Source organism: Hypanus sabinus, chromosome 12, assembly GCF_030144855.1.
Source record: "Hypanus sabinus isolate sHypSab1 chromosome 12, sHypSab1.hap1, whole genome shotgun sequence".
NCBI classification, from domain to species: domain Eukaryota; kingdom Metazoa; phylum Chordata; class Chondrichthyes; order Myliobatiformes; family Dasyatidae; genus Hypanus; species Hypanus sabinus.
In genome coordinates this window covers 96,804,238-96,820,631 of record NC_082717.1, presented here as the reverse complement: position 1 = coordinate 96,820,631, position 16,394 = coordinate 96,804,238, and the positions used below count along the sequence as shown (strand labels likewise).

Below are 16,394 nucleotides of genomic sequence, written 5' to 3'. Positions count from 1 at the left end.
AAATTGGTTTATGGCTGTTTAGGTGTTACAGGAATGAAGAACGAACTAAATATAAAAAGGAAAAAAAATCAAGCCAAGCTAAAGTACAAGGAAAATATTAGAAAAATAACAATTCTTCACCCTAATCCAACCTGACTTTGACTCAGCTCCATTTTTAAACACAGCACCCCTGAAATTACAGCACCGAGTCTGATTCCATGAGCAGTCAGAGTACAAGCTGTCCAAGTCTGCTGATGAGACAAAAATAGATACTGAGACACTGCCATATGAGGTGGATAGACTGAGTAGGTAAGGATATGGCAATCAGAAATTGATATGGGACAGGTTGAGGGTGTGCATTTGGTAAGTGGAAGCAAACGGCAGAATTACCAGAAGAGAAAAATACTCCAAACCAGTAAATAGAGAGGAACTAGGCATTCCTGTGAATGAATTGCAAAAAGTTAGGAGGCAGGTAAATTGGTAAATTATTGTCACATGCACCAAGGTACAGTAAAAAACTTTGTTTTGCAAGCTATCCACACAGATCATACCATGATATCAGTATATTGAGGTTGTACAAGGGGAAATGGTAATAGAATGCAGAATAGTGTTATAGTTACAGAGAAAGGGTGGCGCAGGGAGACAATAAAGTGAAAGGCTATAACGAGGTAGACTGTGAGGTGAAGAATCCATCGTATCCTACAATGTCTCATAACAGTAGGATCGAAGCTCTCCCTCAGCCTGTTGGTACAAGTACTTAAGAAGGCAAATGATATTTTGGCTATTGTTGTGGAAGAGGTTGGAATACACTGGAATTTAGAAGGATGAGAGGGGATCTGATTGAATCATATAAGATTATTAAGGGATTGGACACGCTGGAGGCTGGAAGCATGTTCCTGCTGATGGGTGAGTCCAGAACTAGAGGCCACAGTTTAAGAATAAGGGGTAGACCATTTAGAACAGAGATGTGGAAAAACTTTTTCACCCAGAGAGTGGTGGATATGTGGAATGCTCTGCCCAAGAAGGCAGTGGAGGCCAAGTCTCTGGATGCATTCAAGAGAGGGTGAGAGAGAGCTCTTATAGATAGCGGGGTCAAGGGATATGGGGAGAGGGCAGGAATAGGGTACTGATTCACATCACATAACACCATGATCACAGTGAATGGTGGTGCTGGCTAGAAGGGCCAAATGGCCTACTCCTGCACCTACTGTCTATCGTCTATTATCATTTAGAATCAGCGAGAAGTTATATTACAATTACTGGATGTTGGTGAGGCCACACCTGAAGAACTGTGTAGTTTTCAAAAGAGAATATTCTTGCATTAAGAGCAATCCAAAGGGGTTCCTGGGACAACACAGTTGTCCTATCAGGAGTGACCAACTCTAAGACCACTTCCCTCCTACATAGCTCTACAATTTTCTAACACCTAAGAGTCCCTGATGTATCTGGCTCTACCATCACTCCTGGCAGTGTATTCCACACACACACCACTCTCTGTGCAAGACCCTATCTTCAGCATCCCACCCCCAATACTTTCTTCCAAATCTCTTAAAATTATGCCCCCTTGTATGGGGAAGTAAAAGTCTCTGACTATACACTTTATCTATGCCTCTTATCATCTTGTACATCTAGGAATAATGGTGCATAGTTCCCTGAAGGTGGTATCTCATGTGGATAGGGTAAGCTTTTGGTATGCTGGCCTTTATAAATAAGAGCATTGAGTATAGGAGTTGGGATGTAATGTTAACATTGTACAAGGCCGAATTTGGAGCATTGGAGTTCTGGTCACCAAATTATAGGAAAGATCTCAACAAAATAGAGAGAGTACGGAGAAGATTTACTAGAATGTTACCTGGGTTTCAGCACCTAAGTTACAGAGAAAGGTCGAACAAGTTAGGTCTCTATTCTTTGGAGCGTAGAAGGTTGAGGGGAGACTTGATAGAGATATTTAAAATTATGAGGGGGATAGGTAGAGTTGATGTGGATAGCCTTTTTCCATTGAGAGTAGGGGAGATTCAAACAAGAGGACAAGGGGCAAAAGTTTAAGGGTAAAACGAGGGGGAACTTCTTTACTCAGAGAGTGGTAGCTGTGTGGAATGAGCTTCCAGCAGAAGCGGTAGAGGCAGGTTCGATATTGTCATTTAAAGTAAAGTTGCATAGGTATATGGACAGGAAAGGAATGGAGGGTTATGGGCTGAATGCGGGCCAGTGGGACTAGGTGAGAGTAAGCGTTCGGCAAGGACTAGAAGGGCCAAGATGGCCTGTTTCCATACTGTAATTGTTACATGGTTATTATAGGACCTCCTTTAGGATAAAGATGAACTCTCAGTCTCCTCGTTATCCACCTGCACAGAACTTAGTAGCTATGTACTCTCTGTAGCTGCAACGCCATATATTCTGCATTCTGTTACTGTTTTTCCTTTTGTATTGCATTGTTGAAGCTGCATATCGAGAACTGGCATGCAAATCTCACAGAGTATCTCAGTACATGCGCCAATGATAAACCAGTTATTATGATCAGGATGTTGGCAATCTGAGAAGATTGAAACAAAATATTATTTTAAAGTCTCTGCTTGTCTTCATTTGTCCTCACCGAATTGTTATCTTTTACTTTCTATTTTTGCTAATATTCTTAGTTACCAATAACCCCAACAATTGGGGTTCATTACTCCAACTTACGCCTTGTTTCGTTCTTTGGCCACAGATGAATTGTCCTCATAATCGTCAATCTTTCGTAAATGAATGTCTTTGTTGAGAATAACCACTAAATGCCTCCATTACTTATTACCTTTCAATCTGTTTTCGCGGTGTACTTTAACCAGCTTTATACAATTTAATTCAGAAGTGAAGTCAAAGGTAGCGTCAGTTTGGCGGAGCAAGTTCTCATTATCTTGAACGGGCACGAGCAGCGCACCTGAACTTCCGGGATGGTGTTGCCTTTTTCAAAGATGACGACGCCACACGAGTCTCAAAAATAACCGGAACTGCAACCTGAGTCACGTATAATCTTTCCCCATCAGCGCGCTTTGGCCCTTATTGTGAGTTCCGGACTCAGACACAGATGTCCGCCGCCATTTTGGACCAGTCGGTGACCGGGCCGCGGGACGGAAGGTGATGCTCGTGAATACAGAACTAAACTTTGCTTAGTTTTGTGTCTAGTTTGGGGCCTTGAATTGTTGAAAAATATTCCAGCATCAGTGTTATTAAGATTTGCAGAAATGCTCGCCCTCGAACATGCCGGGAACATGCCACTAGTCAAGCAGCCGGGGAGTTCGGGCTGGGAGTGTCGGGGAGTCACAAAGGTTGGAAAGGGGAGGTGGGGGGGAATGCAAGTTACTTTAAGTGTTTCGGTCTGTTTCTCCGCAAAAGAGTGAGGTGGTGTGAGGTTCTGTGAGGTGGTGTGCGCCCTCTGCTATTTCAAGGTCCTGATTCAAGGGCTCGCATTTTTAAACACTATCAAAGTTCTTCTCCAGTTTGATCAGTCGTGGGCTGGAGATTCCCAATAACCTGAAGTTTTATAAGACATTGGTGAAGCCTAATTTGGAGTATCATTTGCAGTTTTGGTCACCTATTTACAGGGAAGTTGTAAATATGGTTGCAAGAGTACAGAGAAAATTAACAAGGATGTTGCTAGGACTTGAGGACCTGAGTTATAAGACTATATGATGTAGAAGCAGAATTAGGCCATTTGGCCCATCAGGTTTGTTCAGCCATTTCATCACGGCTGATCCATTTTCCTTCTCAGTCCAATCTCCTGCCTTCTCCCCATTTCCCTCCATGCCTCGATGAACCAAGAATCCGTCAAGCTCTGTCTGAAATATACCCATTGTCTTGGCTTCCACAGCCGATGAATCGGCACTCTGTGGCTGAAGAGATCCTCCTCATCTCTGTTTGAAAAGGATGCCCCTCTATTCCAAGGCTGTGTCCTCTGGTCTTAAACTGCCCCAGGAAACATCCTCTTCACATCCACTCTATTAAGCCTTTCAGCATTCAATGGGTTTCAATGAGGTCACCCCTCATTCTTCTAAATTCCAGTGAGTAAAGGCCCAGAGCCATCAAATATCTACATATGACAAGCCTTTCAAACATCGAATAATTTTCGTGAACCTCCTTTCAATCTCAGCGCATCCTAAGCAGCCCAAAGCAGTTCACAATATTCCAAATGAGGCCTCACCAGTGCCTTATAAAGCCTTGACATTACATGATTGCCTTTATATTCTAGTCCTCTTGAAATGAATGCTAACATTGCATTTATCTTCTTCACCACCAACTGAACCTGCAAATTAACCTTCAGGGAATCCTACATGAGGACCCTCAAGTTTCTGAATTTTCTCTTCATTTAGAAAATAGAGTACCCTTTTATTTCTTCTATCAAAGTGTATCACCATACACTTCCAACCTCTATAATGTGGAAATGTGGCAAATTTTCAGGGGATATTTGTGTGGGGTTCTGTGTAGATACGTTCCAGTGAGTCAGGGTGAAGATAGTAGGTCACAGGAACTGTGGTGTACTAAGGCTATTGTTAATCTAGTCAAGAAGAAAAGTAGAGCTTACAAAAGGTCAGAAAACTAGGTAATGATAAAGATCTAGAAGATTATAAGGCTAGCAGGAAGCAGCTTAAGAATGAAATTAGGAGAGCCAGAAGGGGCCATGAGAAGGCCTTGGTGGACAGGATTAAGGAAAACCCCAAGGCATTCTACAAGTATGTGAAGAGCAAGAGGGTAAAACGTGAGAGAATAGGACCAATCAAGTGTAACAGTGGAAAAGTGTGTAAGGAAGCAGAGGAGATAGCAGAGATACTTAATGAATACTTTGCTTCAGTATTCACTACAGCAAAGGATCTTAGTGATTGTCGGGATGACTTACAGTGGACTGAGAAGCGTGAGCATGTAGGTATTAAGAAAGAGGATGTGCTAGAGCTTTTGGAAAGCATCAAGTTGGATAAGTCACTAAGACTGGACGAGATGTACCCCAGACTACTGTGGGAGGCGAGGGAGCAGATTGCTGAGCCTCTAGCAATGACCTTTGCATCATTAATGGGGGTGGGAGAGATTCCAGATGATTGGAGGTTTGCAGATGTTATTCTTTTATTCAAGAAAGGGAGTAGAGATAGCCTATGAAATTACCTCAGTGGTTGGTAAGTTGATGGAGAAGATCCTGAGATGCAGGATTTATGAACATTTGGAGAGGCATAATATGATTAGGAATAGTCAGCGTGGCTTTGTGAAAGGTAGATCATGCCTTATGAGCCTGATTGAATTTTTTGAAGATGTGACTAAACACATTGCTGAAGGAAGAGCAGTAGATGTAGTGTATATGGATTTCTGCAGGGCATCTGACAAAGTACTCCATGAAAGGCTTATTGAGAGAGTAAGGAGGCATGGGATCCAAGGGGACATTGCTTTGTGGATCCAGGACTTGCTTGCCCACAGAAGGCAAAGAGTGATTGTAGACGGGTCATATTCTGCATGGAGGTCGGTGACCAGTGGTGTGCCTCAGGGATTTGTTCTGGGACCCCTACTCTTCAAGATTTTTATAAATGACCTGGATGAAGTGCAGGGATGAGTTAGTAAATTTGATGACACAAAGGTTGGAGGTGTTGCCGATAGTGTGGAGGGCTGTCAGAGGTTACAGCGGGACATTGATAGGATGCAAAACTGGGCTGAGAAGTGGCAGATGGAGTTCAACCCAGTTAAGTGTAAAGTGGTTCATTTTGGTAGGTCAAATATGATGGCAGAATGTAGTATTAATGGTAAGACTCTTGGCAGTGTGGAGGATCAAAGGGATCTTGAGGTCCGAGTCCATAGGATACTCAAAGCTGCTACGTAGGTTGACTCTGTGGTTAAGAAGGCATTGGGTGCATTGGCCTTCATCAATCATGGGATTGAGTTTAGGAGCTGAAAGGGAATGTTGCAGCTATTTTGGAGTCTGGTCAGACACTTGGAGTACTGTGCTCAGTTCTGGTCACCTCACTACAGGAAGGATGTGAAAATCATAGTAAAGGTGCAGTGGAGAATTACAAGGATGTTGCCTGGATTGGGGAGCATGCCTTATGAAAACAGGTTGAGTGAACTTGGCCTTTTCTCCTTGAAGCGACAGAGAATGAGAGGTGACCTAATAGAGGTGTACAAGATGATGAGAAGCATTGATTGTGTGGATAGTCAGAGGCTTTTTACCAGGACTGAAATGGCTAGCATGAGAGGGCACAGTTTTAAGGTGCTTGGAAGTAGGTAGAAAGGAGATGTTGGGGTAAGTTTATTGCTCAGAGAATGGTGAGTGCGTGCAATGGGCTGCTGGTGACGGTGGTGGAGGCGGATACGATAGGGTCTTTTAAGAAACTCCTGGACAGGTACATGGAGCTTTGAATAATAGAGGGCTATGTGTAACCTTTGGTAATTTCTAAGGTAAGGACATGTTCAGCACAGCATTGTGGGCCGAAGGGCCTGTATTGTGCTGTAGGTTTTCTATGTTCTATCAGCCACTTCTTTGCCCATTCTCCTAATCCATCCAAGAACTTCTGTGGCCACTCTACTTCTTCAGAACAACCTGTCCCTCCACCTCCCTTCCTATCATCTGTAAACTTGGCCACACAACTATTAATTCCATTATCCAAGTCATTGACAGATAGTGTAAAAAGAAGTGGTCCCAAAACAGACCACTGTGGAACACCATGTCAGCAGCAGCCAACTGGAAAAGACTCCCTATAGAAACATAGACAACCTACAGCACCATATAGGCCTTTCGGCCCACAATGCTGTGCCAAACATGTACTTACTTTAGAAATTACCTAGGGTTACACATAGCCCTCTATTTTTCTATGCTCCATGTACCTATCCAGGAGTCTCCTAAAAGACACTATCATATCTGCCTCCACCACAGTCACCGGCAGCTCATTCCATGCACTCACCACTCTCTGCATAAAAAAAGCTTACCCCTGACATTTTTTGCATCTGCTTCTGAGCACCCGAAAACTGTGCCCTCTTGTGTTAGCCATTTCAGCCCTGACTATCTACACAATCAATGCCTCTCATCATTTATCCTCTATCAGGTGTATAGAGAAGATGTGAAAGGGCAGGAGTTACACCTCTTAGCTTGAGTCTGGGAGGCCCAGAGGCAGCCCATCCTGTGGCTTGAGACCTTTCTGTGTATGTAAGTGGGTGGGGAGGGGGAAGAAAAGAGACGTGTTTTTTTTGTGTTGTTCTGCTGAACATTGTGGGCATGCTATGTCGGCACTGGAATACGTGGTGACTCTTGTAGGCTGCCCTCAGCACATCCTTGGATGGTGTTGGGTTGCTAACGCAAATTCAGATTTCACTGTATGTTTCAGTGTACACGTGATAAATCTGAATCCTTTGGCCTTGTGTGGAAAACTAACTGGTCTCTGGCTGTGACTCTACAGACTTTTTCACTGAGGCAGTCTTGGTTGTGTCAATAAATACATATTATAATTTTCCTGGTAGAATGACTGCTCCTACAGCGGAGGAGAGAAAAGTCTGTTGGGGAGCGAGGGACAAGTACTGGCAGTGTCTGGATCAGACTGACGAAGATTTTTCAGAGTGTCAGAAATTCAGAACAGTATTTGAAAACAGCTGCCCACAGCAATGGGTGAGTATTACAACTACGGAGTTTTAAGCAACAAAAATGCCCAGAACAGCTCCACGTATTTAAACATCTTCACACTACATCAGGACTTTCCTTGAGATTGTGGTGTCTTACTTGAGGGTGATTCTGTTTGCCTCCTTACTTGAGGGTGATCTGTTTGCAGCTTCAGAGATGTAAGTTTGAGAAATCCGTGATCTTTTTTCTGGAAGATCACGGATTTCTGTATTTAATTACGCTATCATTGGTGAAAATGCTTCCATTTGCTCAGCCCCAAACATTTGGAGTTCTTCCCTAATTCTGCCTCAGACACCTGACCCAAATTTGGCACACTTAGTAAGGTCCGATCAGGCTTGGTGGTAAGAGATGACGGTGAACTGGAATTGAGCTGAAGGTATTGCAAGCGGCACGAGGATGAGCACAAAATTGTGGAGGAACTGAGCAGGTCAGGCAGCATCCATGGAGAGGAATAAACAGATGAGGTTTTCAGCTGCGACTCCATCAGGACTGGAGCAGAATGGGAATAAAGGTGGGGGAGGAGGAGGAGAGCAAGCTGGCAGGTGATTGGTGAAACCAAGTGAGGGGAAAGGTGGGTATCTGAGAGAGGGAATGAAGTAAGAAGCTGGGTGGAGATAGGAGAAAGAGGCAAACGACTGAAGAAGGAATCTTTTGGGAAAGGAGGGTGGACCAGAGGCAGGTGGTGGGCTGTTGTGGAGAAGAGAAGGGGTAAGAAGGAAGCCAGAATTGGGAATGAAAAAAGAGAATTGGAGGGAGGAGTGAGAAGAAATAACACAAAGTTGGAGAAATCGATATTTATGCCATCAGGGTGGAGGTAGCTCAAATGGAATATGAGGTATTGTTCCTCCAACTCCAGTGTGGTTTCATCAGGCATATTTACGTACTGTATGTATATTTAAAGCAGAGATTGATAGGTTCCTGATTAGTCAAGGTGTCAAAGGTTACAGGGAAAAGGCAGGAGAATGGGATTGATGGAATTGCAGAGTAGTGTCGATGGGTCAAATGGCTTGATTCTGCTTCTATGTCTTACCTGTTCCTTCATTGCCTTTTGGTGATTTTTAATGGACTGCCTTTTGCTCTCCAGATCAAGTATTTCAACAAAAGAAGAGACTTTCTGAAGTACAAGGCAAAAATGGAAAGTGCAGGATATCAACCTCAGGAGAGCGGTGACAAGCTATAACCACCTGCCCAAAGAGATGGAAGTCACTCATCTTTTGGTGGCTGTTGATTGGCTGCCATGGGATCCAAGTCCAGCAGTTGAGTGCAAAAATCTGGACACTTGGCATATGTTTCCATCAGTGGTTAAGAAGTTGGAGTTGGTGGTAGTGACTGGCTATTCTTGGCAATAGCATCCTCTTTCTGAAATGTTTATGGAGTAGTTTTGCTCTCTGTTAAGATTCCCCAGTTGAAAGTGGAGAAGGGTGGTTATTAGGTGCAGTTGCTGTTTATGTCAGTGTTCTTTATAGCAAATGCATTTAGTTTCAGGTGGCGATTGGAGGAATCTTTACCCCCATTACATCACAGGTGTACTGAAATAAATGAAACTGCTGGAGACATTAAAACAGTCGGGTAATAACTATGAAGCCAGGAGAGGAGAACATTCTTGGGTTGATGCCATTTCAGAATTCTAGCTGCTGCTTTGCTTTTGTAGTTCTGCCTTCCAGAGAGAACGATACATTCGGCACTCCTTATCCACGAAAGATTGGTTCCGGGACCCCTCGCGGATACCAAAACGCAGATGTTCAAGTCCCTTATTCAACCTGTCTCAATGCAGTGGACCTTAGGACTCAGCGGAACCCCAGACCTTATTTAACCTGTCTCAGTGCGGTGGACATTAGGACCCGGTGGCGGAGCTCTGAATCTGCAGTGTTTCTGTTCACGAAAATAATCACGATCACGATTGACAATAGCCAATAGGTGCAGGAGTAAGCCATTCGGCCCTTTGAGCCAGCACCAATCTAACTCTTTCTTGAGAGCATCCAGAGAATTGGCCTCCACTGCCTTCTGAGGCAGAGCATTCCATAGATCCACAACTTTCTGGTTAAAAAATTTTTCCTGAACTCCGTTCTAAATGGCTACCCCTTATTCTTAAACTGTTCTGGTTCTGGACTCCCCCAACATTGGGAACATGTTTCCTGCCTCTAGCGTGTCCAATCCCTTAATAATCTTATATGTTTCAATCAGATTCCCTCTCATCCTTCTAAATTCCAGTGTATACAAGCCCAGTCGCTCCAATCTTCCAACATATGACAGTCCCGCCATCCCCGGAATTAACGTCGTGAATCTACGCTGCACTCCCTCAATAGCAAGAATGTCCTTCCTCAAATTTGGAGACCAGAACTGAATACAATACTCCAGGTGTGGTCTCACTAGGGCCCTGTAGAACTGCAGAAGGACCTCTTTGCTCCTATACTCAACCCCCCCTTGTTATGAAGGCCAACATGCTTTCTTCACTGCCTGCTGTACCTGCATGCTTACTTTCAGTGACTGATGAACAAGGGACACCTAGGTCTCATTGTACTTCCCCTTTTCCTAACTTAACTTGACACCATTCAGATAGTAATCTGCCTTCCTGTTCTTGCCACCAAAGTGGATAACCTCGCATTTATCCACTTTAAACTACATCTGCCATGCATCTGCCCACTCACCCAACCTGTCCAAGTCACCCTGCATTCTCCTAACATCTTCCTCATATTTCGCACTGCTACCCAGCTTTGTGTCATCTGCAAATTTGCTAATGTTACTTTTAATCCTTTCATCTAAATCATTAATGTATATTGTAAATAGCTGCGGTCCCAGCACCGAGCCTTGTGGTACCCCACTAGTCACTGCCTGCCATTCTGAAAAGGACCCGTTGATCTCTACTCTTTGTTTCCTGTCTGCCAACCAATTTTCTATCCATGTTGGTACCCTACCCCCAATACCATGTGCTCTAATTTTGCCCACTAATCTCCTATGTGGGACCTTATCAAAGGCTTTCTGAAAGTCCAGGTACACTACACCCACTGGCTGTCCCTTGTCCATTTTCATAGTTACATCCTCAAAAAATTCCAGAAGACTAGTCAAGCATGATTTTTGCTTCGTAAATCCATGCTGACTTGGACCGATCCTGTTACTGCTATCCAAATGTGCTGATATTTCATTTTTTATAATTGGCTCCAGCATCTTCCCCACCACTGATGTCAGGCTAACTGGTCTATAATTCCCTGTTTTCTCTCCCTCCTTTCTTAAAAAGTGGGATAACATTAGCTACCCTCCAATCCTCAGGAACTGATCCTGAATCTATAGAACATTAGAAATCGTGGACACATTGGTAATCATTTTCCAGAGCCAGCTCCTTAAGTACCCTGGGATGCAGACCATCAGGCTCTGGGGATTTATCAGCCTTCAGTCCCATCAGTCTACCCAACACCATTTTCTGCCTAATGTGAATTTCCTTCAGTTCCTCCGTTACCCTAGGTCCTCTGGCCACTATTACATCTGGGAGATTGTCTGTGTCTTCCCTAGTGAAGACAGATCCAAAGTACCTGTTCAACTCGTCTGCCATTTCCTTGTTCCCCATAATAAATTCACCTGTTTCTGCCTTCAAGGCCCCAACTTTGGTCTTAACTAATTTTTTCCTCTTCACATACCTAAAGAAGCTTTTACTATCCTCCTTTGTATTCTTGGCTAGCTTACCCTCGTACCTCATCTTTTCACCCCATATTGCCTTTTTAGTTATCTTCTGTTGCTCTTTAAAAGTTTACCAGTCCTCTGGCTTCCCGCTCAATCGGCTTTCCTGATTGAAAATAAAGTGGAAATAATGAAGTGATCGGAAAGAGGTGAGACGCCATCAGTCATTGGAAAAGCGTTAGGCTACAGTCGGTCAACGATCGGAACAATTTTAAAGGATAAAGTGAGAAAGGCCCTGCCCTGATGAAAGCTACAATTATTACTAAGCAACTCAGTGGTTTAATTATTGGGTTTTTGATCCTCCATATCAACCAGGCACGGATGGAGAGCACGTTCGGGAGCGATCTGTCACTGGATTGAACTTGGGAACTTTTCGATCCCGATCCACAATAACCTACACACATCCTCCCATATACTTTAAATCATTTCTAAATTACTTATAATACCTAATACAATGTAAATGCTATGTAAAATAGTTGTTTTACTGCATTGTTTAGGGAATAATGACGAAAAAGAAGTCTGTACTTGCTCGAACAACAAGTGCTGGAAGAGCACTTCTGGGTTTTCTTGATTTGTGGTTGGTTGAATTCGTGCATGTGGAACTTGCAGAGAAGGAGGGCCGACTGTATTGTGAACATCATTTACTGTCACGTTTCGCTGTTAGCGTACTTGCCATTTAATTTAGTACTGATTACAAATGTGATGTAAGGAAAACTGCAGCCAAAATCAGTACATTGTAAGTTTGCTGAATTTATTCACATCTGAATTTCAGTGACTGAGCTGCGGCCAGCCTGGTATTATTGTTCTTCTTCGTTTTCATCCTTCAAATTTGGCCTGTATTTGCAAGGGTTGGATTTGTGTTTTACAGATTTGTTCACCCTTCCAAATTGACATTGATAAGCTAAATGGTCTTTTGACTTGTGCTTTTTATTCCCAAAATACTAGCAATATTGTCCTATTGATATTTAAAAATGCCGTACTCATTAGTCTGGAAAATGTTGTTTAAGGTTAATTGCTGAGGGTCTCCATGTTATGTCTCTGCTCCCTCTGCTGGTGAACCAGTATAAAACAAACTGGATCATTTGTAGCTGAACTAGTTATTTATTTTAAGTCTCTTTGATTTTCTCTTTAACTCAGTATATTGTTGAAAACAAATCTGAATCTGAAGTATCACTTTCGAGGAGTCTCAGCTGCACAAGGTTTCACTTCAATTGAGGTCCTCTGTTGGTTGGGATCGACCATGGATGGTGCATCCCAGTCGTCTACATGTACGCAAGCCAGGGCGGTACAATACGGCGAGCAAGCTGTTGCCCACGCAGCAGGCTCCCCCTCTCCACGCAGCTGATGAATCCAAACAAATGGCAGAGACTGAAACAGTTCGGCACTAGCAGCGTTACAGGAGTTGCCAGTCAGCGATGAGCTTAACATAGGACTGTTTTGGGAACTCTGGATTCAGAATTTTTCCCTCAGGGGTTTACTCCCGGAGACTTCCCTATGACTGGATGTAGCTGTGAGGCAGCGGAGGTTTGAGATCAGAGTTTTCCTTCTAGATGAGCTGCCACCCATGATTGATGAGCCCCACTGCTCGAATGACAGGTTTTAAGGTAACAGTTACACACCTTTGCCTCCTTTCCTGTTAGTAGTAATGGTTCTGCCGGGCTTAGTAGCAGGAACTGGACTTGGTTGTCAGAGGCTATTTGAGATGCACACCATAGGGATCCTTTAATAGATAGTGGGAGCTCGTTCCCGTTACCACCCCCAGTTGTAACAACCTTAAGCCGATCACTTCAAATGGCTGTCTTTAAATAATAAAAAGTAACTAACTGCTACACACATTTGGAGGAATGCATATTCATAACATTTAAGATGCACACTGGAGGGAACACATTGGCACCAGGACATTTTGGCCCAATTAAGCAGCTACCCCAAGAAGCCAAAGTTACATGGAAATAGTTAAAAGGGAGTAAAAAAAGACAAACTGTTTAACTGTAGGGAACAAATTTGAACACCTCCGAGACTACTACAGTAGTATAAAACTATGTATTAGTTCCTAATAGTTATCAACAGAGGAAATCATCCAGTGTACACTGCTGTGTTCTTTTGATTGACTGTAAATGAACAAAATAAGTGCAGGTAATGGATTGACTTCCAGCATGAAATAGTGTTGTAATACAGCAATAAATAAGTGGTGTTAGGGCGATGATTTTTAATTTGGTCCAGTAGTGTAATCTTTTTGGCTGGTATAACCATATATAACAATTACAGCATGGAAACAGGCCATCTCAGCCCTTCTAGTCGGTGCTGAATGCTTACTCTCACCTAGTCCCACCGACCTGCACTCAGCCCATACCCTCCAATTTTTTTGTGACTTCTTGGCAAGGCTCTGAAACTCCTTTTTAAACTCAAAACAATAAAAATGATCAAAAATCACTGCTTTGGATCAGCAGAGCATTAGTCCAAATAGATAATATAACACAGGCACATGCAACTGACACTAAAAAGCATTTGTTCTAAGCACAGTGTAGTGTTTAACAGCCACACAAGTGCACGATTGACGCTAGTTACAAATCGATCATCAACATCCTCCTGTCCCAATTAAGCGACTTTGTGGCCCAAATAAACAAAGGGAATCCTGGCTATTTTCTCGATTAGTTTTCGTTCTTTTAAGAGTTGTCCCAAATAAGTGGCGGCCCTGAATAACCAATGGCCCAATTAACTGGAATCTACTGTACGTAATTAACTTTCTTCTCTGTGCTCCCACAGCAACAGTTCTTGGGGAGAAGCTCATGGTAGAGAGAGTTGTGGGACATGAGAAGGGAAGATTTAATGAATATATTAGTTATTCTGTACTAAAGAGGCAGAAAAGGATGCAAACCAAGAACGTATGATATCTCTAAATATCTGCATTATCACTAATGTATAAAATAACTCTTTGGAAGGATAGAATTGGTAATTTTCATGCAAAACTCGAATGCAAGCACTTTTACACCTTCCAGAAACCGAAATTTAATTTCTACTCTTCCTTTTTTTAGAAATCTAAAAATATTATTGCATAATTAAAGTGAAATGTGTGTTCCTGGTCTGTAATTAAAGTACGTGTCAAAAACGACCGTATGTTGACCAGTTTCTTTTTTCCATGGGGAAAAAACTTTAAAGAACTTCTTCACAACTTTAGTCGAAATAACAGGCGGAGGAAATCTTTGTGCGTGTAGGGGGTCACAAGTGCAAAGGGAATGGCACAACCACCTCTTGGCTTTTAATTTTTTAATTGGTTTACTGACCTACAAACCCTGAATACCATATTCAAGGTATATCATTGTGAGATTATAGAATGTAGAACTTTGTCCCATGATGTGCCAACCTTATTACCTACTCCAAGATCAATGGCATAATAAAGGTCCGAAGAATCATTTATTTATACGATTTAAGGTTGCTGGGTGGATTCTGTAGACAGAATATATGAAAATGTTTCAATTATGATAGAAATAAATGCTGTGTAGTTCTCAGTGTTGATCTGGAGAGAATATTTGAGTATTTTCACTGCTGATCTAAGGAGAATTACCAGCCTTAATGCTGTGTTCCTAAAGTCCCAAAAAAGTGCAAAGCACATCACAATTCACACTTTTAATTGCAACAGTGGCATGTTTTGCATCAAGACTTAGGCTAAATGAGTAATTTTGTGGTTTCTGACTTTATTGGGTTTGGGAAGTATCTGTTTCAGTTTGGAGTGAATGGATGATTACATAACCAAATATTTTCTAGCCCAGTATCAAAAGACTTCCAAGTTTGGGTTGGCAATGACATTTACACAAAGTATCATACACTCCATAGTTTAAAATCTATGTATTCTGGAGATGTAATTTTGTATACCATATACAGATAACATAAGGAATATAGGGTAAATGCAAGCAGGTCCACTGAGGTTGGGTGAGACTAGAAGTAGAGGTCATGGATTAAGGGGAATATGAGGGGAATTTCTTCATTCAGAGGGTGGTGAGAGTCTGGGATGAGCTACCATGGAAATGGTGGATGTGGGTTCAATTTCAACATTTAAGAGAAGTGTGGATGAGTACATGGAGGAAGGGCGTGGTCCAGGTGCGAGTTGATGGGACTAGACAGAATATCAGACTGGATTGGTACAGATGGGCTGAAGGGGTTGTCTGTGCTGCAGTGCTTCATGACTCTTGGCCTAAAATTTCCTCCTCCTGCTTCCCTCTTCTTAAAGAATGGAATGACATTTGCACTAGAAACATAGAAAACCTACAGCACAATACAGGCCCTTCGACCCACAAAGCTGCCAAACATGTCCTTACCTTAGAAATTACCTAGGGTTTGTCCATAACCCTCTTTTTCTCAGCTCCATGTATCCACCCAGGAGTCTCTTAGCTATCGTTTCTGCCTCCACCACCACTGCCGACAGCCCATTCCAAACACTTACCATTCTCTGTGTAAAAAAAAACTTACCCCGAGATCTCCTCTACTTTCAAGCACCTGGGAAAAAGCCTCTGACTATCCACATGATCAATGCTCCTCATCATCTTATACACCTCTATCAGGTCTCCTTTCATCCTCCATCACTCCAAGGAGAAAAGGCTGAGTTCACTCAACCTCTTTTCTCATAAGGCATGCTCCCCGATCCAAGCAATATCCTTGTAAATCTCCTCTGCACCCTTATATGGTTTCCACATCCTCCCTGCAGTGAGGTGACCAGAAGTGAGCACAGTACTCCAAGTGGGGTCTGACTGGGATCCTATATAGCTGCAACATCACCTCTTAGCTCCTAAACTCAATCCCACGATTGATGAAGGCCAATGTACCTTATGCTTTCTTAACCTCAGAGTCCACCTGCACAGCAGCTTTGAGTGTCCTGTGGACTCAGACCCCAAGATCTCTCTGATCCTCCACGCTGCCAGGAGTCTTATTAATACTATATTCTGCCTTCATATTTGATCTACCAAAGTGAACCACCTCACACTTATCTGGATTGAATTCCATCTGCCACTTCTCAGCCTAGTTTTGCATCCTATCAATATCCCACTGTAACCTCTGACAGCCCTCCACACTATCCACAACACCTCTATCCTTTGTGTCATCAGCAAATTTTACCAACCCATCCCTCCACTTC

General features: G+C 42.9%; 1 protein-coding gene and 1 long non-coding RNA gene across 2 annotated transcripts in view; one reads left to right on the top strand and one right to left on the bottom strand.

Annotated features, from left to right (window-relative positions):
- LOC132403163 (uncharacterized) overlaps positions 1-2,860 on the bottom strand; it is a 41,716-nt gene extending 38,856 nt beyond the window's left edge. The window contains exon 1 of the long non-coding RNA XR_009515194.1: positions 2,659-2,860. This is a non-coding gene — a long non-coding RNA (uncharacterized LOC132403163). The remainder of the gene's footprint in view (positions 1-2,658) is intronic.
- A 29-nt stretch (positions 2,861-2,889) lies between these two features.
- On the top strand, positions 2,890-12,356 carry LOC132403161 (cytochrome c oxidase assembly factor 6 homolog). Its single transcript, XM_059986505.1, has 3 exons — positions 2,890-3,090; positions 7,441-7,585; positions 8,682-12,356. The coding sequence occupies exons 1-3, from the start codon at positions 3,041-3,043 to the stop codon at positions 8,775-8,777; spliced, it is 291 nt and encodes a 96-aa protein (XP_059842488.1). The 5' UTR covers positions 2,890-3,040; the 3' UTR covers positions 8,778-12,356.
- Positions 12,357-16,394: the final 4,038 nt, after the last annotated feature.

What these genes read in the sequence shown, in the direction of transcription:
- LOC132403161 (XM_059986505.1), top strand. Translation starts at nt 3,041, where the DNA reads ATGTCCGCCGCCATTTTGGACCAGTCGGTGACCGGGCCGCGGGACGGA. An exon ending in ACCGGGCCGCGGGACGGAAG is followed by an intron (nt 3,091 to 7,440) that starts GTGATGCTCGTG and finishes TTTTCCTGGTAG; the next exon opens with AATGACTGCTCCTACAGCGG. An exon ending in ACAGCTGCCCACAGCAATGG is followed by an intron (nt 7,586 to 8,681) that starts GTGAGTATTACA and finishes TTTGCTCTCCAG; the next exon opens with ATCAAGTATTTCAACAAAAG.